Source organism: Anser anser, assembly GCF_964211835.1.
Source record: "Anser anser genome assembly, chromosome: 12".
Lineage (NCBI taxonomy): Eukaryota > Metazoa > Chordata > Aves > Anseriformes > Anatidae > Anser > Anser anser.
The window spans coordinates 12,930,273-12,952,556 of record NC_139733.1 but is presented as its reverse complement, the minus strand read 5'-3'; the positions used below and the strand labels follow the sequence as shown (position 1 = coordinate 12,952,556).

Sequence of the window (22,284 nt, the reverse complement as noted above, 5' to 3'; positions counted from 1 at the left end):
GGTTCAGCAGCTGTCCCTGGTAAATTCATTCTGCTGGTGTACATTCATCCGTTCATTCAGGGCTAGCACCTTTGTGGAAGCAGGTATTACGGTGTAGTTTTCATCTGACGGAATTGGCTACGGTGCTTAGGGCTTTGAGCAGCTCAATGTGGCAGGATTTTAGAGAGAAGCTTTGCAAAAGGAAGGGCAGTAGGTGCAGGTGAAACACAAAGTGTGCCCACAAAAAAAAAGCCCAGGAATACAACTGTCCCCCTCCCCCTGCTCTCCCTCTCTTCTATTTCAACACACACACTCACCAATTTTATTAGAGCCAACTTGAGAAAGGCAGCAAGCATGGCAAGCATGAAGGTCTGAGTATTAGTCTGGAAATAAGATGAATAAATAGCCTTGGGAGAATGCTTGCCTGCTATCTCCCCGGCCGCAGCCCCTTGCCTCTCTGGGGAATTGCTGCTCCACGTACAAATTGGTCGGTCTGATGAAATTTTTTCCCCTCTCTATCCCATGTCCATTGCTGTCTCTGGCTCTCCATGGGCCCGACCTCCAGGGCAGACCCCAGCCACATCCTGAATCCACACCCAGAGCCAGCCTGATGCCACCCTTACCCTGTTACTCCACTGTCTTTAGGAAGGAAACCTGGGTCCCAGGCTGTGCAGGACCACCGTTCCCTCTGGTGGGTCTCTGGGGTGGACAGCCTGGGACGTGGCTCTCACTGCAGAATTCACCTGTCCCCCGCCCCGACGTGGACACAGCCAGTGCCTGGTTTCTCCTTGGCTATGTGCCTTTGCAGGCTTACAGCCAGCTGGTGGGAAACACAAGATAATGAGAGCTTGGGTGGAAATTGTGCTGGCTGAATCCAGCCTATTTAATGTGTCCAGAGAAACTCTCTCTTTTTTCAAAAGAGATGCAGAAAACGGGGGATGATTCTCCATTGTTCTGAGCGTTACTGGCAATAGAAATGGAAAATATCCTGGACCAAGCCAAGAGCTGCTCAACACTTGGGGGAATAGGGAGGTGTAAAAGTTGTCTGCCAGCTGCCTTATCCCTTCTTCCTGCCTTGGAGTCAGACAGGGCTTAGAGAGCAGCCAGCAGCTGGGTGTCCCACCTGCACCTCCTGCTCCCTGCCACGCACTGCAGTCCTCTCTGCACAAAACCAACCCTGCCGTGACTGCCTCAGGGAACTAAACCAGCAGAGGATTATTCACTTCTTTGTAGAGTTACTTCTCCTATCCTGCCACGCTGTGTGTGAAAGTGTACCCCCCACAAATGAACGGGGGGGGGGGTCTCAGATTTGGGTGTGCATCAGAAGGTCTGGCCAGCACAGAGCAACAGCCCTCCTCGATTCCTGCTTGGCTCCTCCGAGAGGTCCGTCCTGCTGAAGTGGCTGAGGGTCAGGCTGGATAACAGAAAATAGGAGAACAACCTTCAAACTAGTGGCTTAAAAGGGTTTGAGTTTCTAAGTATTTGGATAATGGAAATACCTGCAATCAGACAGCACCAGAGAGGAACTGCTCCGGAGAAATCAAGGCTCAGAGGATGGATTGATGTCAACAGTCCCATCTTCAACAAGGATGAACCCTCTGAATCCCCTCATTCAACTCTGCAGGAAAACTCTCTCTCAAAAGGTTAGTGTAAAAGGAAAGGGAGGGTGGGAATGCTCTTTATATGAACCCAGGCATCCTGCCTGAGAGTAAAAGAAACACCCATTAACTTCAAAGCCTGGCTTGTTTGTGTCTTCCTTTGAGAGGAGAGAGCCCCAAGGAAACATCTTTATTTAGAGGGCTCCAGAGAGATATTCTGTGCTGAGTGGAGAGGAGCACCAGGCCAGGAACCAGGGATCCAGCTTCCCTGCCAATGCCAGCCTTATAATTAGGTGTGGCTGGGTTTTGCATGGGAAGGACGGGCAGGCAAGGTCCCAGGGCCATTTGAAAATGATTGGAAAAAGTTGCCATAAATGCATTGTAATGAACAATCTCCTGCCAGCCCCCAGGGAACCGAGAGGAGGTGGGGAAGCTCAAACAAGTTGATCCCTAATAGGTCTTTTCCATCTCTGATTTCTATGATGTGCTGTACACAAAGCAAGGAGCAGCAGCTAAAATCAATGCACAGCCCGAGCTGAGCGGAGAGGTTTTAATCAATCTGAGAAGCCGTTTATTGTGAGGATGCAACAAAGTGACAGAGATTATCACTATTACACATGAAACTGGAACATGGAAAACAAAAAAGAAGCATTGAGCTCTTGCTTCGAGGGGGTTGGAAAGTGCACCAGTCGTCTCTCTCTTGGACTTAATAGTGGCATAGCAAGAGACAATAAACTGGGGAGGGGAGTAGAGACTGGGGATGATTAAGTCTCAGCTAGTGATCAATGCTGGGTTTACAACAGGAATGTGCTTGCCTCCCTAAGCCTGGGAAGGAGAAGACAGCTTAGCCCCTAAGGTGAATGATGTTTTCCTTTGACAGATCTGTGTGAAATATTGAGGAGCTGTGAGCAGGTTGGCTGGAAGGACAGTCTGTAGGAGGGCAGATGTTTGGGCCATTGAAGGAAGAGTAAATAAATATCTTACATGTATGTCTGAGCTGCAAGAGACAGCTGGCCATTTCTCTAGTGGCTGGAGAGAATGGAGGTTCAATATATTTTCTACAAATGCACTTCTTCCAGAGAAAGACACCCTCTGAATTTCTGCCACCTTCTGTGAGGGATTTGCCTGGCCCAGTCAGCCACTGGCCTCCACTGACCGCTTTGACCAAACCAGCTCCACTCCTCCCCAAATTTCAGTGGCCAGGATCCCTGCCAGACCTTGCACCAAGTGCCAGAAACAAGTCAATCTCCCGTCATAAAACACTAGAAAATGCAGTGCAACTGGAGCCATTTTTTCACTGCTTTTCAGCTGTGTCCTCACTCACATCAGCACGTATGCATTTTCCATCCCCATTTTCACTCCAAAACTTTCTCCAAAACCATGGTTGTAAGAAATAACAGGCTGAACAATCACCTGAGAGCTGCAGAGAGGAGAAAACCCAAACAAAACAAAACATTCATTAATTCCTCTTTAAGGTACCTTTTCCCCCTGCCTCCCCAAAATGGGAGATGTTGGGGGCTGGCAAGGAGGAGGGAAGATCCCAGCAGAACAGCCTAACTATAAAAATACAAGTGCAGTTGCTAAAAGCCCAATCTATTTTCAAATGATGTGCTCTAATGGAATGTTGCTGTACATCTTTTGATGAGACAGGAGTCTATTTAAAAAGACAGGCGCTTTCGAATGTGCTTTTAAACCCCGTCTGTCAATTAGAACAACATCAAGGGTTCAGTGGCTGGGAAAAAAGATGACAGTAATGAAAAGCTGGGAGGGCAGCAGAAGAAAAGAAAGATAAAGACAAAAAAAAAAAAGTGAAAAAAAAAGACAAGAGGAAAAGAAAGAAAGCAGTATTAAAAAAAAAAAAGGAAAAAAAAAGAAAGGTAATGAAAGTAAAGCAGAATAAAGATTCATAAAGAATAGGGCAGAATAAAGATTCATGGCGCAAGATTGCACTCATTTGTTCCCCCCAAATTATATATTCATTCGTAGCCAAGAAGGTTGCTGAGTACAGGTAAGTAGAAAATTCAATGCCTCTTAAAATCTGATTCCCTGCATTACTCAGCATCTCTAAGTCGGGGGAAGAAAATGGTGCTCAGCCTCTCCCTGGATGTATCTCACACTGGGAGCTCTCCCTGCAGCCTTGCTAAAGACACGCACAAATGTAAGAAGATAATTTAATCTTGGAGAGGCACTCAGATACTAAGGTGAGGAGTACTGTAGGGAAAAAGCCCGTGAGGAAATTTATAACTGGTATTAAGTGCAGGAGTGAGAGAGCAGTAAATAAGGCACCAAGCCACAAAGTGAACCCAGGAGGAAACAAAACATTGGGCTGGGTGTCCCCTGAGGGAAAGGCGACTGACCTGTGTGCAGGAGGGGTTGTAGGAGGCGAAGCTGTGGGTGGACAGGGTATTAGAGGTGGGTGCAGCACACAGACACCAGGGCTGACATCTCTGGGCATGAGGTGCAGCTCCTGCCATGCTAATAGTGCTTCTAGAATCATTTTGAGCATACTATTTCCTTCATCAAAAAAAAAAAAAAAAAAAAAAAAAAAAAAACCAGAAAAATTAAAAAGGAGGAAAATCCTAAAAATTCCATCATTTAGCACCATTTTGTCTCTCCCCTCTCCCGCCTTGGGTCACTGGCATGCTGAAAGCCTTTTGATCCAATACATTGACCTCTGTCACTTGGGCTAATGACAGAGATGGATAGCAGTAATAAGCTGCTGTGGTCTGCCAGGGTAAGGACTGCGGGGAGGAGGTGGCACATGCATGCTGCCTTTAACCCCGGCTGCTGGCAGCTGTCCCCAGCCTGCTCCCTGTGCTCCGTCACCGCATCACGGCACAATGCAGCCTGTCTTGATTGGCTTTTCTCAGGGCCACGGCCAGCTTTGGTGGCTCGGTCTCCCTCCTTGACCTGTGTGGCAACGAGGCAAGGTGTCCTCAGGGTGCTCGGTGAGCCCATGCTCTGGCTGCTCTAGCTGTGTGCAGTACCAAACCCCAAGGCACCATGCTACACATTGTCAGCTTTTCTCTGCTTTCTCAAGTCTAGTGCCTAAACTCACCCTGACGGAAGACAGAGGTCTAAATATTCCCATGGCTGCCAGCTGCAGTCTCTCCAAGCCCCAGCTCCTGTTTTGCAGAACTTTCCCCTGCAAGTGGGATTTCATGAGGCTCACCTGAAGCAGCAGACTCTGTGTCTGCACCACCAGAAAGCACCCTGCTGCCTCTCCTACTCACTTGAGGCCATGCTGTCCTGCAAGAAGAGCAGAGATTTCAGCAGAACAAGTTGAGTTTTTCACCCTTTGCATTGCAGAAAAGAGAAGCACTTGCCAATAAAAAGTCCTGAGCTCTCACTCCTCTGGCTGGGATTTAGAGACTTTTGTTTAGTTGGTTTCTACAACTATACATTGTTTATGGCCACTGTTGCAGCGAGCCTTAAAAAGTCACAACATTTAACACACCCGGTTCCTCGAGAAACTAAATAAATCTCCCTCCCCATTTCCCTTTTGCTGCTTTGTGGAGTTGTTCATAAAACCCGGGGCACTATTTCTCCAGGTTTAAAGGCAGACATTTGCTGGGGGCACGCAGACCACGATCCCTTTGCAGGAAGCTATGGGCAGGGGCAGCACCACAGCAGGGTTACAGCACCCAGGGTCTTGGTGAGGGCTGGTGTGTGCTGTGCCCTGCTCTGCATGAAGTATGGCCCAGAGGTGGCAATGTGCTCGTTAAACCACCCTGACGAGGAATCCTCTCTCCAGATTATAGCCAAGTGGACAGACACACCTGGATGGGCAAAGCTGGAGGGTTTGCATGGCTTTCCTCACACGGCATCTGGAGAAAGGCTGGGCAATCTCTCTCCCGTGGGCTCTGCTTCCATGCCAGTGTAAATAGCTTAGCCTGCAGGGAGAGAGGTAGTAAAAGGAATGTGCTAACGTGAAATACTTTGTATTTTTGCAGAATTGGCTAAGGTATGGTGACTTGTTGCCCTTCCTATTAGCTTTCTTAAATACCTCAGCCCTGTTTCTGTACAAAACAGAGCTTGTTCACCATGTGTCCCCCACCCGAAAAAAAATGCTTTGCAAGTATTAGCCACGTTAAGATGTTAATTGGTGTTAAATATTGGGGCTGGAGTTTTCTATGGCAGGCAAGGGAATTTAGAGTCCCAAAGACTCTTGTACCTAATTCCATTAGGTCTAACTCCATATATATAATAAAAACACCACAGGGAAACAATTAATGGCAGAGCTGGCTGCTGCAGAAAGCTCACAGCCTCAGAAACGTGAACATTTTATTAGACCTCAGCACCTGAAGGCATTCCTTCATGTTCACCAAAGGCTGACCCACCAGACTCAAATTTCCAAGGTGCCCATTCCACTTGGGGAAAATGAGCACAGCTCCACCACGTGCAAGCCAGTCCCCATTTGCTGTCCCCATGGTGGAGGCCAGTGTCCCCACCCCTTGAGGACTGGGCCCTATCTGTGCTGGGAAGAAGGGTACATCTCACAGTGTTGGGCATACAGCTGGGGACCAGCGCAGGGTGCAGGATCACACCGGCGCTCAGCCCAGGAGGCACCTCCCCAGGCATTGTGTCTGGGGATGATGCTGAGGGCTCGGGGTGCTCAGGGGGCCAGGATCCCCCTCTCCCCAAGCTTTCCCTCCCACGCAGGCACCAGGCGGACACCCACCCTCCCAGCTGAGATGTTCTCCTCCCTGTCTGGAGGTGGATCCAACGCAGGCCGCGAGGTGCTCAGGCACTCCGTCAGAGAGGACGGTGTAAGTACCTCCACAGAGTGGATGTGTTTAAGCAGCTACTGCTCGGATCTTCAGTCATCATTACCCAGAGAAACCAGCTGTTCTTCTGCTATTTATGATCCCCCCCTTAAATCTACCCTCCCTATGACTCAACCCACAGGCTTTAAAGTGTGCAGTGTATTGACATTTATATAGTACATTTCATACACTTCCTCTCAAAGCTTTTTACAAAGCCATGAATTACATACCTGTCATCCACTGAATTCATTCATCCAAAAAAGAAGCAGTCATTACGCACTCGGCAATAAGCCTCATAACACTACCCGCCATTGAGTTTGTGTATGTGTGCACCAAGGAGATAAAGTTACTTTAATGCCATCTCTGCTATTAATGCAACAGAGAGCAAGGGAGGGGAAGGATGGGGGGATGGGACGAGTGATGGGTGGGAGGGTCTGGGTCTTTCTCCGTACCAAGATGTGGAGATGAAGCATACATTAGCTTCTTAAGAGGCTGCAGCTGCAGGGAAGTAATTATGTGAGTGGCAAGGTGCCTTCATCCCTGTCTATAGGGGAGATAATAAAACAATGGAATACTTTGCATTTGTTTTGCTCCTTTCATTCGGGGATCCCAAAGTGCTTTTTAGACATTAATTAATTCTCATTAAAGAAAAAAGAAAAGCAACACCACACCACAACTCTGGAGAAGATCTCATTTTGGAGATGGAGGCACTGACAGGTTTGCAAACTTTCTCCAAGCTGCAGGAAGAGTTAGTGGCAGAAATAAAACCCTGGAGTCTTGATTCCCTGATCAGTGGTCCAGCTCATAGACTCACCTCCTTTTCATCCACGCTTATCAACCCTGTTTCTTTTTAATCAGTATTCCAGCGGGATGGCTTTCACTGTTCAGGTATAGGATGCCTTTACTTTTGTCTCAATGAACCAAGCATATGCAGAGCAGCAAATTAATATCCCTGGACTTGATTGCAGATAGACAAAAAACGCTGCCTTCAGATTCCAGTGATTTTAAGATGTATTTTCCCCCAACCCTGTAAAACCCATCTGTGCTGAGAGGAACTGACAGGGACCAGTTCAAAGCCATAAGGACTGAGCTGGATTTGCTGCATCCTGTGACCTCAGAATGTCATTGCAGCACTGTAGGCAACAGCAGAGGAGGAGGAATTAGGGTAAATGGTGGGGTAAAAGTTGGCTTAGGAATAACATACCACAGGGTTTATTCTTTTCAGGGGAAATCCAAGACATGGGCAAATATGGAGCCATTTGCATGTGTTCCCTGTTTTAGATTCTTGGAAGCTTGAAGCAACTTGAAGTGTTGAGGCATTAATGACTCCCACATACCCAGTCCTAATCACTTTAGATCTGAGGTCTTTAAGATATTTATCTTCTATATAATATTGGGTTGTCCAAGGAGTGCCACCTCCTTTAACAGACATGGTCAGCTCTGCTCATTGCAAGCAATGGCTTATGCAAGAGTTGTCACATCACCCTTGCATCAGAGTCCTTGGGTTGTACTGACTTCCACTCTATAGGATAAATATGATCATACTTCCATTAGAATAATGTCTCTTTTTCCAAGGGATCTGAGCAATCAAGACAGAGCTAAGTGAGAAAGCGTTTTGATATTCAAAAATATATTCAAAAATATATTCAAAAATATTTCCCATCTCTCAATGGAAAGGGGCTACTCCTGTCTAGAGCGAATGAAGAAGAAGTTGGGGATGGGGAACAGCATATATGTTCCCACATAAAGTGTGGGAAAAGAAAGCGCCACCATCCTCATCTTTCCTATTCAAAGATATGCAAGAGGAAAACTGATTTTTTTTCTTTTTTTCTGGTATCACCGTTAGGTGGTATTTCAGAGCCACTACCAGTAGTTTCATTCATTTTAGACGGGCAGGAACAAACTTAACTTTACAATAAAATGAGTCCTGATAAATCTCCTGTAGAAATACCATCAACTCATGATTCCCAGTCTATGAACCATGTCCTGGACTGTTCTGTCAGTGCTTGGAAAGGATGAGTCCACATCCACAATGGCTGTTCAAGAGACCTGTGTCTCTCTGCCTGACTCCTGCTCAGGCCTCTTACCAATTTCTGCATATACTAATGATGAAGGTCATCCAGGTTATGAAATGACCCTCAACATTTCTGGTCAGGAACAGAGGACCAAAATAAGAAGCCTGCTTTGCATTTTCTGAAAGTATCTCCTTGCTCAGAATACAACCTGCCAAGCACTCTCCCAGCTCTGACAATTTCCAGGTGACACCACCACTCAGCTTATATCAAAGCATCCACAAGGAGTGATTACACAGACAATCCAGTAGATGGTTAGGCATACAGACAGATAAATGAGAATATCCAGATCCTTATTTGTATCCCATCCTCTGTATCATTGCCTGCAGTGTGGTATCATCACTCATTTCTAAGGGGTTTCTGCTTTCTGTGCCAGGTAGAAGCAAGTGCAGTTCATTCAAGGCCTTGCTGTGGTATACACATGTACAGATTGTGTACAGTTACAGTGATGACAAAACCCTTGTAGAGAGATATCCTGTCTTCCTGGGTATGAGTCAAGCCCAGAGTTTGTAAATTCATGAGCAGACACTGTGTGTTTTCTCAATGAAAGCCTCTTTCAAAATTCAAGTCATTAATTTATTAACTTTAGTATCCTTTAAAGACACCTCCCTATCTTCTCTTCCTCCAGCCCCTGGACAATGTTGAATGGTGCAACAATAAGGTGTGGAGTGTGCTTATAAGGCTGCAGAAATCATCTGGCAATCAAACACACTGGTGTCCAAACGCCATCCTCCCCTCTTCTCAAGCCAAAGGCCCCAGGGAACAGGCAGGGTCTGAAATGCAGACCCTAACGTAGTGTTCAAAAGCAACAACAGCCAGTCTGGAGAAATAGCTTCCCTCTGTCTGCATCAGCTGAAAAGCACAAATGTGGAATTGCTTTTGCCTCTGTGCACCAAATTGCACTTCTCAATGGGGTTTTGGAGTTTAAATATGTTTAAAATCTCTCAACAAATGGCAAAATAGAACATAAAACAACAAAGAGGGCATTGCTTTAAATCTAGTTTGACTGCAGTTATTACAAAAAAAAAGATATTTTACATTTCTTTAGTAACTTCTACAGCAAAGCATTCAGCAGGCTACTGCTGAGATTTTAAAAGCAATATGTTGGATTATATGCCTAATACCCACTAATTTAAATGAAAAATAGAGATAGGCATTTAAATCTCCTACATATTCCATCTCTCCCCAACACACGCAGGTGCAGACTCTCATATGCATGCAGAAATCCCTTTGGCCACGTGGTGGTTTCTGTAGTGGAACTGTTGAGCTGGTTATTTGGAAAGATCAAAATATCATTGCCAACTGGCAGTCAAGAGGGAAGAGATCTCTAACTTGAAATGCAGGAAAAAATGGAGAACATGAAAGGTTTTTCTTCACAGGGTGAGGACAGAAGAGCTAACACACATGCCTTAGAATAGACACCACAATTTCTTTGAGGGTTGAGATGCTGGGGGCATTTGGATTCGTACTTCATTTTGGGTAACTCCTACAAAGAAAGACTCTCCATCCTCTGTTCGGACAGCACTGAATCTCAGCCACAACCAGAATTTCAGCTGTTACGTCTATGATGTTGCCACCAGGGGATTCCTCGAGCCCATCTCATGGTTCAGGACAGGCTAATCCCACCTGTAAGTGCATTGTGTATCAAGTGTCATACAAAGGAGAAAGCTGCTGCATGAAGCGTGGTGTGTTGCAGATGAGGGCAGAGGGGGCTGCAAATTGTAGGAAATTTAAACCTTGTTCCAGTTCACAGTGATGTCAAACCACAGGAAATGAAAGCAGAAAGTGGAGATTTATGAAAAAAGTGGCAGGAGTCATTATTATGTGTGTAGTATTGATTGAAGAAGATCGTGTTGCCCCCAAATCGAAATGGCTTTTACGTGTTTGGGCCCATCCTGACAAAAACACTTTCTTCTCTGTTGACGAGGCCATGTTGCCATGGCGATGCAGGGCTGGATGCTTGGCAAAAGCACGTTTCGATAAGGCAGGTCTAATGGATATATTTTCACAACATTCACAGTTCCTTTCTGCTCATTTTCTCCTGAGCAGACTCGTCCACATCTTCCATTTTGCCACTTGATGAAAAAATATCTTTTTAATCTTTTAATTTAGCTTAGATTTCCCTCCCTCCAGCACCAGAGCTTGGCAATTAAACTACTTATCTGAGATGCTCCACACCAAGGCCAAGTGCCTGCTTTTCATTATCAGGTTGGGTGGCTTGTTTTCACCCTCCCTCCTCCATGTCTGAACCTCTTTGCTGCCTGCTGTATGTTATAGATGTTGTGATATAAGCAGCTTATAGTTTCATGTCCTAGCTACTGGAAGAGGCCATAAGTTCATCTCTTCTCCAGGACAGCCCTTCTGAAGTGCTTGGGACCATAAAGCAATATTATGTTGGCTGGTACATGTTCTGGAGAATACGCTAGCCCCTGTCTTTGCCAAAACCATGGACACTAACCCAGTGCCACCTAGAATAGAAGCAACATTTAGTTAAATGTTTTCCATTCAGAACATCTTTGGTTTCTTTTTAATATAGGCAAATGCTTTTTTTTTTTTTTAATTAACACATACACAGAAGCACTTTCTGTGCATGTATATGTACATGAATACATACATTCCCCAATACAAGTAAGTCATTTCACATTCATTTCAATTTGAACATCTTTTGCTGGTTCTTTCTACTTCGGTATCTTTTGTCTGACTTCAGGAATTTGTCTGAGTTTACTTTGCAGGAGTAACCAACAGGAACATTTACTAGAAGGAATGCTTACAGAAACATGCTATTTGAATGGAAAGAACATTCTGAAATCATACTTTCAGTAACCAAGTTGAAAAAATATATATATTCAACTCACAGAATGCACTTATGCCATGTGGCCTCTGTGACCAATTAAAACTAGTCAGCCCCCTTTGAATTGGGGATAGTCTTAATGAACTTCTCCTGAAGAAAAGAGCAGACCAGGAAGCATTTGCATCAGCAAAGAATTTCAAACAACCAATTAGCTGGAGAAATCAACACCACAAGCATAAAAAATTCACAAACAGTAAAAGAGGCAAAATTCATCCAATAAATTATTCATTGTCATTTGTCCAGTCTCCTTTAGATTTGGTTTAAGTTATTACTAATTAGTTATGGAGCCCCTTACTTACTAGGTCACACTTGGTTGGGAAGTGTAGGAAAACTCACTTAAACAATGATATGATGGCAGCTCCTGGGAGCTGGTAACTCAAAGCTTGCATCACCAAGTGACTCTTACGAGCTCTCTTGTTCCAGCTGTCACTAACACATTGCCATTTTCAATGGTGACAGTCATCAAAGCATTCTTCTTTCCCTTCCTGAGTCAGGGCTGAGACATGCTGTTGGGTCAATATTTTGGAGGCGTCATTGTTCAGTGCAGTCAGTGAGTGCCCCAAGGATTGTAGACACCAGAGCTGTCATTCAGACCTGTTACAAAGCTTGGGGTGTTTCTTTGTCCTTTTGTACATGCTAGTGGTCTTGGAAAAAGAAAAAATCAAATGAGATTAAGTATCATAAGATTCCTTGTTTCTTTGGCTTTGCCTCGATCTGGACTGTATGTCATATAATAGGGCTCTGGCCCAGGACGTGGGCTAGGAGATGTGAGGCAAATCCAGTAAAGGAATAATCATCCAATAAGCAAATTCATTTCATCTCCTCAAGCTTCAATTTTCCCATCCACAAGACGCTGCTAATGATACTTTCCCTTCTCTAAGATCTTTGGATGAAGGGAGCTGTGTATGTTAAAAAAAAAAAAAAAAGAAAGAGAGAGAGAGAGAAGAAAAAAAAAAAACAGCATTAACTCTTTAAAAAGGCTAATCCTCTTTGGCTGCTTTAACTACAGAAGCATGGAAAGCCCAGTGCTAGACGTGATTCTGCGGCACAGACGAACTGTAATTGGGAGCTCAGAAAGGTACAGAGGAGCAGGAGCAAAGATGGCCAGCAGCAGGGAACAGCTTCAATAGGAGAAAGACTAGGTAGGATCCCATGGATCAGAAAACAGACCCTGAGAGGGGGATGTCATGAGACTTAGGGGACTATGGGTGGTGCGAAGGCAGTGGAACAGGAGTTCTTATTCACCATGTTGCATGATATATGAATGATTTGGTGGCAGATTTAAAATATGCAGACAGCCCTTTCCAAGACAGCCCTTTCCACACCACCCCTAGTGATGCTGGGATTGTCCCAAAGAGCGTGTTACCAACATAATTGGAACTGGATTTTAACAGCACCCTTGACCAATGTACTAACTCTGGGGAGAAATGCCAGGGTCCCCCACCCCATCCCTAGGATAACCGTCCACTTTTGCAGGGTTTTGAAGACCTGTACACAGTTCTTCCTCAAGCAGCAGAAGGTTGCAGCCATATGTATATGCCTGAAAAAGCCCTTAGCGGGGAGATAATAACAAGACTGAGATGGCATCCTATTAGAAGGTCATTTTCATCTTTCTGTGGCCACATACAGCCAGTGGCTGAACACACAGTTTACTTTGGCTACCTTGCTGATTATAGGATGTGAGGTCGGAAAGGTGGTGTGAGTACACTGACACCTCCCTTGTAGATTTTCTCTGTGGAGTTTTCACTTGGTCATGCTTCATTGATAAAATGAGTCCCAGGAAGGTTTATTCATTTTGCTGCTTATTGTTTTCTCTAACAGGTGCGATCGCTATAATTAGGTCTGTACAGCGACATTTTCTTGTTACGCAAATTCCTTCTGTCTCTCTTGGATGCTCCTGGCTATAGCACTACAGTGGCTGCTGCTTAGAGAATGAGTGAAAACGAGCTGTTTTCTTTCCTTCCTTTTTCCTCATTCATCCATATTAAGCCAGGAAAAACATAGCCTCCACCTCTCACAGATCATTTGCTCCTTGCCTTCCTTGGGTTCAAAAAAAGATGTCACCAAATGCCCTCACTCATTTCCAAGATAAGCATCTCCCTTGAAAACACAGAGCAAACCAACAGTAGGGATATGAAAAAGTGCACAGGAGCAGAGCTTGGTTGGCATGAGATGATAAGGAAAGGATGAAGGCTGTCTCTGGATTGCTGCCTCGTGCCTGGTTTTGGAGGGAGGGCACTGGCAGCTCTGCCAATGCCTCTGAGTCATGGCAGGGCCAGGGGGAGCACGGGTCCTGCAGGCCAGGCTGGGGGAGAGGCTGGCATGTAGTAAATGATGAGGTGTTCACTACATCTCTTGCTGATTTAGAGGCTGTCTTTCCTTCCAATTTAATGCACACACATATATAAATTAATATAGGTCCATATAAGAACTGCCATCACACAAGCGGTGTAGGCAGGGCCCAGTTCAATTATCTGGAAATGCAAGGTGCACCCAGTTTAACCAGTGAAAAGCTACCCTTCCTCCAGGCCCACACAAACCATCCTCCTTCTCAGAAAGCAGTGAGTCTGCCTAGAAAACAAGGGAAAACATGGCTCTGTTGGCAATGTACAGAAGTGGGATATTTTCTATGTCATTTTCTTGCCTCATTATATGACGTGTCAAAAAATGTAAATTCACATCATGCTGTGGAGTGGGGTCTTTCTGGGAATGACTGGGTTGCTTTTTGGCAGTGGCCTCAAGGCCCGATCAGTTTGAGGCTATGAGGAGCGACAACGCGCTGAGAAAATGAGGCTCTCAGGATAACAACCGGGGGGGCATATGCTGCTTTCAGTCAATCAAGCCCAAACTCAGCCACGGAGCAATCAAGCTCAATTCAACCGACTTCTGCATTATTATTGTTATTATTTATCACTTGAATTACTGGAGCACCTTGAGGATGCAACTGAAATGAGAGTGGAGAGGGTTGGTGCTGTACAAAGATATAATGAGAACGTGGCAGCCCGGGTGAGCACGCAGGCTGTGGAGACGAGGCCAGCGGCAAACAGAAGAGAGATGAGGTTGCAATTAGGCTTTGGCAAGGTCAGTCTCAGCAGGTTTCAGGCAAGCTGTTCAGCATCCTGCAGGCTCGAAGCTTCCTCCATAGCTGGTGAAGGCAGAGATGGCAGCACAGAACTGGAGTCCAATATAGGCCCTCTGTGGAGCTGGGTGCTCCTCCCTGGTAGGCCGCATTGGTATGTTAGCCCCCTACAGGGCTGGGTTGCAGCAAGAAACAGCAAATACCACTGCCCCCAGGCCCAACGCAAGCCAGTGGTAGCCTTGACAGCCCGTGATACACACACCAGTTGTTTCCATCCAGTATCCTACAGACACAGACAGGCATTCCTATAGTGCTCCACCAGCCTTTCACCACCTTCAGCTTTGCCATTCTTCTTCAGATGTGGACTGTCACATCTCACTGAATTCATTTCTTGCTCCGTGCTTCACCTCGGCACCTGGTGCTGTCAGTGCTAAAGCTGAGGCGTCCCTTGGCATGCCAGCCAGGGTCTGTCCCAATGAGACAGGAGTCAAGCCCCTTCCCTCTTCCTCGCTGCCTCATGCACACTGACTGTCATCTGTAAGTAATATGCTAGGCATGTTTCTTTTTTCACTAGGAAAAAAAAAAAAAAGTAATTTAGTTTCTAATTACTAAAGAATACAGGGGGAAAAAAATAAAGAAAAGAAAAGAAATTATGACTACCAGATGGCAAATCACCATTTAGCAGGAGCAGGCAAAAAGAGGACTCAGTCAATCACGGGGTAAGTGATAAGACACCAGAGCGAACTACCAAAAAGAAAGGGAGCTCATTTCACAAAGCACTAAATTATTCTTATTGGGACTTCTCCTCCTTCTTTCCCCCTTCTATTTTTCATTCTGAGCCATAAAGCAAGTAATTCCACTGAGACCCTCTTTTAAATGATTAACATTTCCATTTTAACTTTTGTTTTTGATTGTGTCCCTGCCATTAATCTTTTTGTCTTTTCCTGTGCCCTGCCGTTCACCTCGTCTTCTAACTTTCTAATTCTCCTGGCCCATCTCCCAGCAAAATAAGCCCAGCTGCCGGGGGGCACCACAGCTACATCAGGACAAGGCTGGGGGCTCCACATCACCTGCCAGCCCAGCAGCACCGTGGCCCATCAGCAGAGGCACCACACCTCCAACAAGACATCTAGCTGAAATCAGCTCCCTGCACGTGCTTTAATGTCCGTTCAGGGGCAATTTAAAAATCCCAGGTGAAGTGATAATCCTTTGATAAACCTGGCCAGCAATTCCTGCCTGACTGCGATGGGAGCTGATGATATCCATATCTGGCTGAGAGCTATTTCTGGCTCTGTTCCTTTCCACCGAGTAGCTAATTCATCACTTGCATGGCTCTGAAAAGTTTTGGGCAGCCCAGTGCCCTCGGCCAGCACCATGATGGTGTCTGCCATTGTCGCTTCCCATTCAGCTGTGCAAGGAGGCTGGGTGCAGGATTGGCCTTGGGAAAATATGGTAGGATGGGTGAATCTCTACACGTATCTGGGTAAATCAGAAAGTGAAGGGAGCAATAGTTATTCACTGAGGACACCCATTTTGCCGTCAGTCCCTGTTGTGGGTTCCTGGGCTGTGAATGAGGTGACTTCTGTTCCCATCCTGCCTCTGATCCCAGCTGGGATATTCCCAAAATCTCCTCCTACCTCAGTTTCCCTCTGTTGTCAGACAGGTAAATATTGTTGTCTCCCATTGTAAAGCTCCCTATGAACCACTGCTAGGACAGAGAAAGATGTGGTGTGGTGTTTTTATGGCTGCTCTCTGCCCTGGGTTTGCAGAGGAAGCTTGCTCTCACCCCGAGGCACCGCTGACCTGCCGGCACCAGCAGCAGGAGGGAGCAGCCCCAGGACTTCCTGCCAAGGTGGTACTTTGAGGCTAAGGGTGTTGCAAGTGCATAAATCCCTTCCTACTATGTGCTTCCTTGCCCTGTTGGCATTTATGGCTTGTTGCTGTGTTTTAGGAGCATTAGGGAAAATACAGATAGTCTGGCATTTTATTACTCATATTTCTCTGCTCTTAATGACTGAATGGAGCACGACTTGCTAATGAACTAGGCAGAAATGAATGCATTTGTGGCACTAATTGAAATAAACCCAAGGTCTGGCTTTTCAAAAGGAGCAAAACCTCTAGCACTCTCAAAAAAAAAAAAAAAAAAAAAAAGCCTCTTTTCTGCCTTTAACCCCTGCCTGCTGTCTTTCACTACAGCTGCGTTCTGGTGTAACAGAGCAAGGCACCCTCTGCTTGCAGGAACCAGGGATTCGTGGTGCAGGATGCTGGGGAAAGGGCTTGGTGTTGCTCCCCTCCTCGTCTATAAAAGCAGCTCATTAGGGGCAGTAGGGTTCTCAGGTAGCAGAGGGTGATGTGGAGATGGCCTGGGAGCACGTGGATGGAGGTGAGGCTTTTCTTTTTTTTTTTTTGTAGGCTGTGTGTATTCGTGACGAGACTGGTAATTGCACGACGTGGTTTGGTCTTCTCTAGAAACTATGCAGGCAAAAGAAGGAGGTTCAGTCAATCCGTGAAGTACTTTTAGCCAAGTAGAAGAGCTTTAGTTTTTAGCAGCGTAGGGACACTGCCTAATTGTAGCAGCTTACAAATATGGATACTTGCTTGTCAATAAAAAACAAATCTAACACTCGAAGTGAAAACAAATTAAAATTAATTAATCAGTGGAAAACACTTCATTTGGACTGGGAAAAGCAGATGCAACTAGCAAGCCTAGGTGGACAAACAAGATAATCAAATCAATACCCCCACTTTTCTTACTGGCACACAGCCACAGGCTACGAAGTGAGAGCAGGCATGTGGATCCACTTCATTTCTATTAGTTATCAGCTGGTTCTGTAATTAAGTGGAATTCAAGCCTGCTGGGAGAGTTATTGCCCTGTCCCTGGGTGGATCTTCCTGTGAGGGGGGCAAGTTTTCCGTGTTGCTGTTATCTCCTAACACTCTTCTTGCTTCTGGAAAGATTTCATTCTTTTTTTCCCTCCTTTCCAAAGCAGAGCTTGCTGTGAAACATAAATTGGAGGGGGGTAGTGGATGCTGAAGAGAGCAACCCAGTCCATTGCTGTAGTTGCTAATCAGTGCTATTGTCAACAGGAATAGCTGTAAACGAGTAGGGCCAGGTGTATGACTTAGTTAATAATGCTCTAATTGAGACTAGATTATCGTGCCCTGACACAGGAGCAGGGATGCTTTTACTTCTTTTGTTGTTGTTGACTATTTAAAAACGCTGCTTAGATCTTGCAGATGGCAGTCATCTTGCTCAAATGCTGAAATTGTGTGCCCTCTGTGGGGATAACCCGCAGTGCTCATGGGGTTTGTGGCCTCTGTGGGTGCTCCCGTAAGTAGAATAACTACAGAAAATGCTTAAGGAAACGTAGGAAGAGAGCACTGTCCCTTTCCTCATCTGTCTGGCCCCAGCAGCCTGTTCCCATGGGCTGGAAGCAAATCTGCTTTTAGTCAGTTAAAGACGTCCTGTGAAATTTGGGCTATAATGTTTGAAAAACTGATATGAGGGAGTCTGGGAGTTCCTCTTGGATCTCACCAGAAGTGTCTCAAAAGCACTTCAACAGGAGAGAGCAGGACTTTCTTCTTTCAATGAATTTCTAATTATTTGATACTTGCTCTCTGTAAGAAGCAGCTAACTTGGTCCTGGACATAGCTAGGTACTGAGGAGAAAGGTTTATTCATTCAAAACTGTTGCAAATTAATTTCCCTGCAATTCTTTGTGGTTCAGCTTCACCCAAACTTTCAAACGAATGAGTTTTGCTAGGTGGGGTGTTAACCAAAAAGGCAATTTCAGAAAAGTGTAGAAAATATTTGCCAAATATATATGTTCACTTTGAAATTACAGATTCAGATCAGAACATGAGGAGTTATTGTCACCCCCACTGGTGCCACCAAACAAACTGCATCACCTACACATTCAAGTGGGTCACTCTGCAAATTTCAAGTAGCTCCAATGACTCAGAAGTCAAACAAATGGCTTGGAAATTCACTGAAAAAGTTTGCTTAACAAAAAAGAAAAAATCAGGAACAGAACAGTTCTTCCTAGATCCATGTTTCATTGCTAGTGAATACATAGCTGTTCTGTGCCCTCCGTGCCTTTTTTCTGTTCTTTCTTAATTTTCCCTCTTATTAGTTACACTTCAAGCTTTTTGTTTAGGGAGCTGAAACATTTATTTCACCTGCAGCACTTCTTATTCCTGAGATGAATGCGGATCTGTTTTTGAGGCTGGTAAAAAAAAAATCATTGCTAGGAGATTCGGGGTCTATTTGCTATGCCGAAAGCTTGTGAAAGAAGAAGAGTTGAGTCCTGATGATCAAGATTGCATGCATGTGTTTGCATTCACACCCTAATGTGCATCTCTATGGCTCTGTTCCTTCCTTACCCCCCCCCTTTCCTCCACCCAAGGTCTAATTAAAACAAGAATGCACCGGGCTGCCTTTTGCTCTGTTTCATCTCCTGATATTTTTATGTTAAATCCACCAAGGAAATCTCCTGAAGGCTTTGAAGTCTTGGGGTGTGTGAATAAAGATGTCACAACGGTAGGCACAGGGTTTCTTAATGAGGACAGAAGGTTTGATGTCGGAACACTTCAGTGCCCGAAGGAAAGAGATGCTCTCCAACATGTTCTCTCCCTTTTTTTTGTTTTCTTGCTGCAAAGGCCTATTTTTTTCCTCTATATCTTTTGTTCTTTCTCCACCCTTCAAGGAGGAAAGGGAAAAATGAGAGGAAATGCAGGGGAAACGTGCAGTTTTACAAATCCTATCATTGTTCATGCCACTGTTCCTTCACCTCAGTTAATTCCAGTGCCATTTGAGTTCATCCCAGTGCCCCATCCAGACTCCTCCTGACTCTTTTTCTATCAGGACTAAGGTAACAGTCCCTGCTTCTGTCTTTCTCCCATCCAGAAAGTTCTGACTCAGGAAAGGAAGTTCAGCTTTACCGAGAGGAATTTTTGCTTGAAAGTATCTCCATGAAGTCAAAGGTTAAATTTAGTGTAACTGAGAGAAACATCTGGTCCCTAGAGTACAAAACTTATCATAAACCTGATCAGTGAAATGGCTCCAAGCACTCCTTGGGTCCTCAACACAGTTTGATCTATCTACTCTGATTTTGCCTTCTGGACCCTTATCCCTCCTGCTTTCCCCTGTTACATCTGAGCAGCTGGTTTGTAAAATCATGGGGCAAAGGAAAAACAGAAGTGTATCTCATCCCACCATTCTCCACCCTGTGGAACTAGTGGAACAACAGGATGCTGTTAAGGCAGGGCTGGATATCCTCTTGGGAATGTCAGTTGGTGGAGAAAACTTCCAAGTTCCATGGGAAGAGGCACTCCTTGTGTATGGAAGTGCCTGTGGAGCCAGGCATCCCTGTCCCTTTGGGATGTGCTGCCCTCTGAGGGACACCAGGCTGTCTGAAGTTCATCTATGTCTGAGAGATCAGGGGAGTACTTTGTTTTGTAGCCAGGAAAGGAAAGTTTGGGGCAATGCTGTAAATCCAACCCAGTGGCTACAGAATCCAATCGAGCTCCGAAGGATCCTGTCTGTGTACTTTTCATTAAGTTCAAGCGTAGATGGAATTTTTGCTGCAAACCTCATAATTTCAAGCTCAGCATGAGTCAGTCCCAAAGTGCTGAAATATTTAGGTTTTTTTCCTCCACTCAGGAGCTGGATTTATTGACACCAAATGAGCTGTATCATTTTTCATCTAAGAAAACCCTGATGTTTGGAGTTGAAAGTGGTGATGATGCTTGCATGAAGTTAAGCCTTTTGCATTGACTGACCACATCTGCTCAGTTCCATCCTTCCCAAATAAGACACAATCTTCCTTCCCCATCAGGATTCCTCCTCAAAGCCTATTGCCATCTAGCATCCTTGGATGATGCTAATACCTGTTAAAAGGGACTTGGGAGCATGCTTACTTCATCAGTTTGTCCTGTGATTTAACTTTCCAGCCTGTGGACTGGTGGTCCCACTGCTATGAGATGGCTGGAGGAGAGAGATGGAGGTCGAGGTCCCAGGTTGCAAAATACCTGTGCAGGTGTAGGATGGATGCTGTCACAGCAAGGGGAAAATGAGTGCTTTTGCTTTGCAACTTTGTGCAGACGGCTGTCAGCCTTTTCCTTCTTCCTCAAAGAAAATCAACGATCTCTCTTTTTTTCCCCACCTCTTCTTTCAATAAAGTGCATAGCTCCTTGTGATTCACTTTAAGGGTATATATTGCTCAGAGGAGTACAGATTTGTGCTGAGAAATACAGGAGCTCTGACCCTTGTATTTACTGCACAAACCTGTTGCAGCAATCAAAGGTGCCCACAGTTCCCCTGATGGAGGATGCAGTCCCTGTGGCAGAGATCTGGACAAGGTGTTTGTGCCTAAATGTGCGGCTCTCCATCCCCAGCCAGTAATTTACCGCCAGCCTCTGCGCTGACAGCAGAAGTTAATGCAGCAGCAGTGAGCGCAGATCCTGGGCAGGGAGGCAGCTGGGCTGGCAGCCTGTTACAGCAAGCTCTGCCAGAGGCTGCCTGCCCAAATGAGGCCCCTCGCTGCCTGTTGAGCTTGACATTCGTTGTCATGACCTGGCCTTAGACCAGGGCTCTGACTTTGCTGTGCTCGAGACTGTGCAAATTCAGCAGTGTCAAGTTGTTTGCTCGAGGGCTGGCAATTTTTAAGTGAGTGTTAAGTAATCCAGTGGGTGTATGAGCTAAGAGCTCAGGTTGCCCTGTACTTGTATCTCTTTGCCAGCCCCTTTGCAGGCTCGAGTGCCACAAAGACGTGTTCTGTAAACCCAACAAAATCCCAGGGAAGCACAGGGCCAAACCCTGGTTTTCCATAGATGGCCAGACCTGCTCTCAGGATGTGATCATCCTTTGAGTCAGAGAGCACTTGTTTAGGCTGCCCAGATCTCCACTGCTGTTACACTGAATGCATTGTTTCCACCGTCAGACAGAGGATTAAGTCCTGCTTAGGTTTAAGGTCGCCTTCTCTCCCAGACTGTGTGAAGCCATCTGGTTTTTGTGCCACTGACCTTTGTCAGCCCGCATTAATTCACAGAGGCTGATGAAAGAGCTCAAAACTTGCGTTCTGCAGAGCCATGAGTCACTGCTGGGAGCTAGATGGGTAATGAAAAAGCTGTTCAGTATTGTTTTGATTTCCAGATCTTCATGAATAAATCCCTGCTCAGATCCAATCAAATTGTTGCCTGTGAAATTCCCTTCCTATTACTTTGATCCTGTTTGCCTCAGTCTCTGAGCTCTGCAGCACCTCCAGCCAGTGTGCTGCCACAGCCTGCCCCGGCCACCAGCTGTGGTTTGGGTTTCCGCATCACCATCTCCACCCTGCGTGCCAGCCTCCTTTCTCTGCTTTTCTGTGCTCCTAAGCACTTGGGCATCTTTCCCAAAGTCACCCTGTGTACAAGCGACCCTCCTCTCTGTCTTACAGTAAACTCACGCAACTCAGTTTCTCCAGTCCAACCCATCTAAACTAACATTTTTAGCAATAGGCATATTTTTGCACAACCAGAGCTGTAGCTAGACCTGTCAGCATCTCCAGGAGCATGTTTGCTGATACAAAGCACCAACAACAGATGAAAATGATTGATGGGCCCTAATTGCAGTGGTTTCTGGATGCACCCCTCTATCAGCAAAGCCTTTGGGAGGAAAGTTGTCTGTCCAGCAGTGTGGGTAGCAGGGAAATCGGGACAGACTGCCGGCAGAGGGAGCTTCCCACTGCTTGTGGCGTGGTCCTGTGCTGCTACTGGTACCCAGGGCTGGGCAGGGAATGAGGGTGTGCATCACACACCACTTAGCCTTTCCCTCCCCCAGAGCCCCAGGTCGCTGCAGTAGCACAAATGCCATCAAACCACTCCAATTTGATTTGCTGAACTTCAAGAGGTCCTTTGGTATTCACAAAAACAAACTAATATTAAAAAAGAAAAAGTTTCTT

At 45.7% G+C, this 22,284-nt stretch overlaps 1 protein-coding gene and 1 long non-coding RNA gene across 52 annotated transcripts in view; one reads left to right on the top strand and one right to left on the bottom strand.

The window, feature by feature from the left end:
- Positions 1-901: 901 nt before the first annotated feature.
- On the bottom strand, positions 902-6,929 carry LOC310880172. 3 transcript variants are annotated; one of them, XR_014571505.1, is made up of 6 exons: positions 6,574-6,929; positions 5,357-5,470; positions 4,636-4,826; positions 3,935-4,091; positions 1,479-1,597; positions 902-1,393 (listed from the first exon to the last, which is right to left on the bottom strand). It is a non-coding gene; the product is annotated as an uncharacterized lncRNA (long non-coding RNA). The 3 variants fall into 3 exon arrangements; XR_014571507.1 differs by lacking the exon at positions 6,574-6,929 and adding an exon at positions 6,259-6,382; XR_014571506.1 differs by lacking the exons at positions 902-1,393; positions 1,479-1,597 and adding an exon at positions 1,909-2,997.
- A 3,944-nt stretch (positions 6,930-10,873) lies between these two features.
- Positions 10,874-22,284, top strand: part of LOC310880114 (uncharacterized protein) — a 70,805-nt gene continuing 59,394 nt past the window's right edge. For 5 of the 49 annotated variants that reach the window (XR_014571434.1, XR_014571435.1, XR_014571436.1 and 2 more), the window contains exon 1: positions 16,488-16,728. Coding sequence is in view for 6 of the 49 variants with exons in the window: in XM_083795456.1 (XP_083651582.1) it covers positions 16,704-16,728 (25 nt within the window). In the remaining 43 variants the exon portion in view is untranslated. Of the gene's footprint in view, positions 16,729-22,284 lie in introns of all 49 variants that reach the window. The other 44 variants (XR_014571422.1, XR_014571423.1, XR_014571424.1 and 41 more) reach the window with 31 other exon arrangements.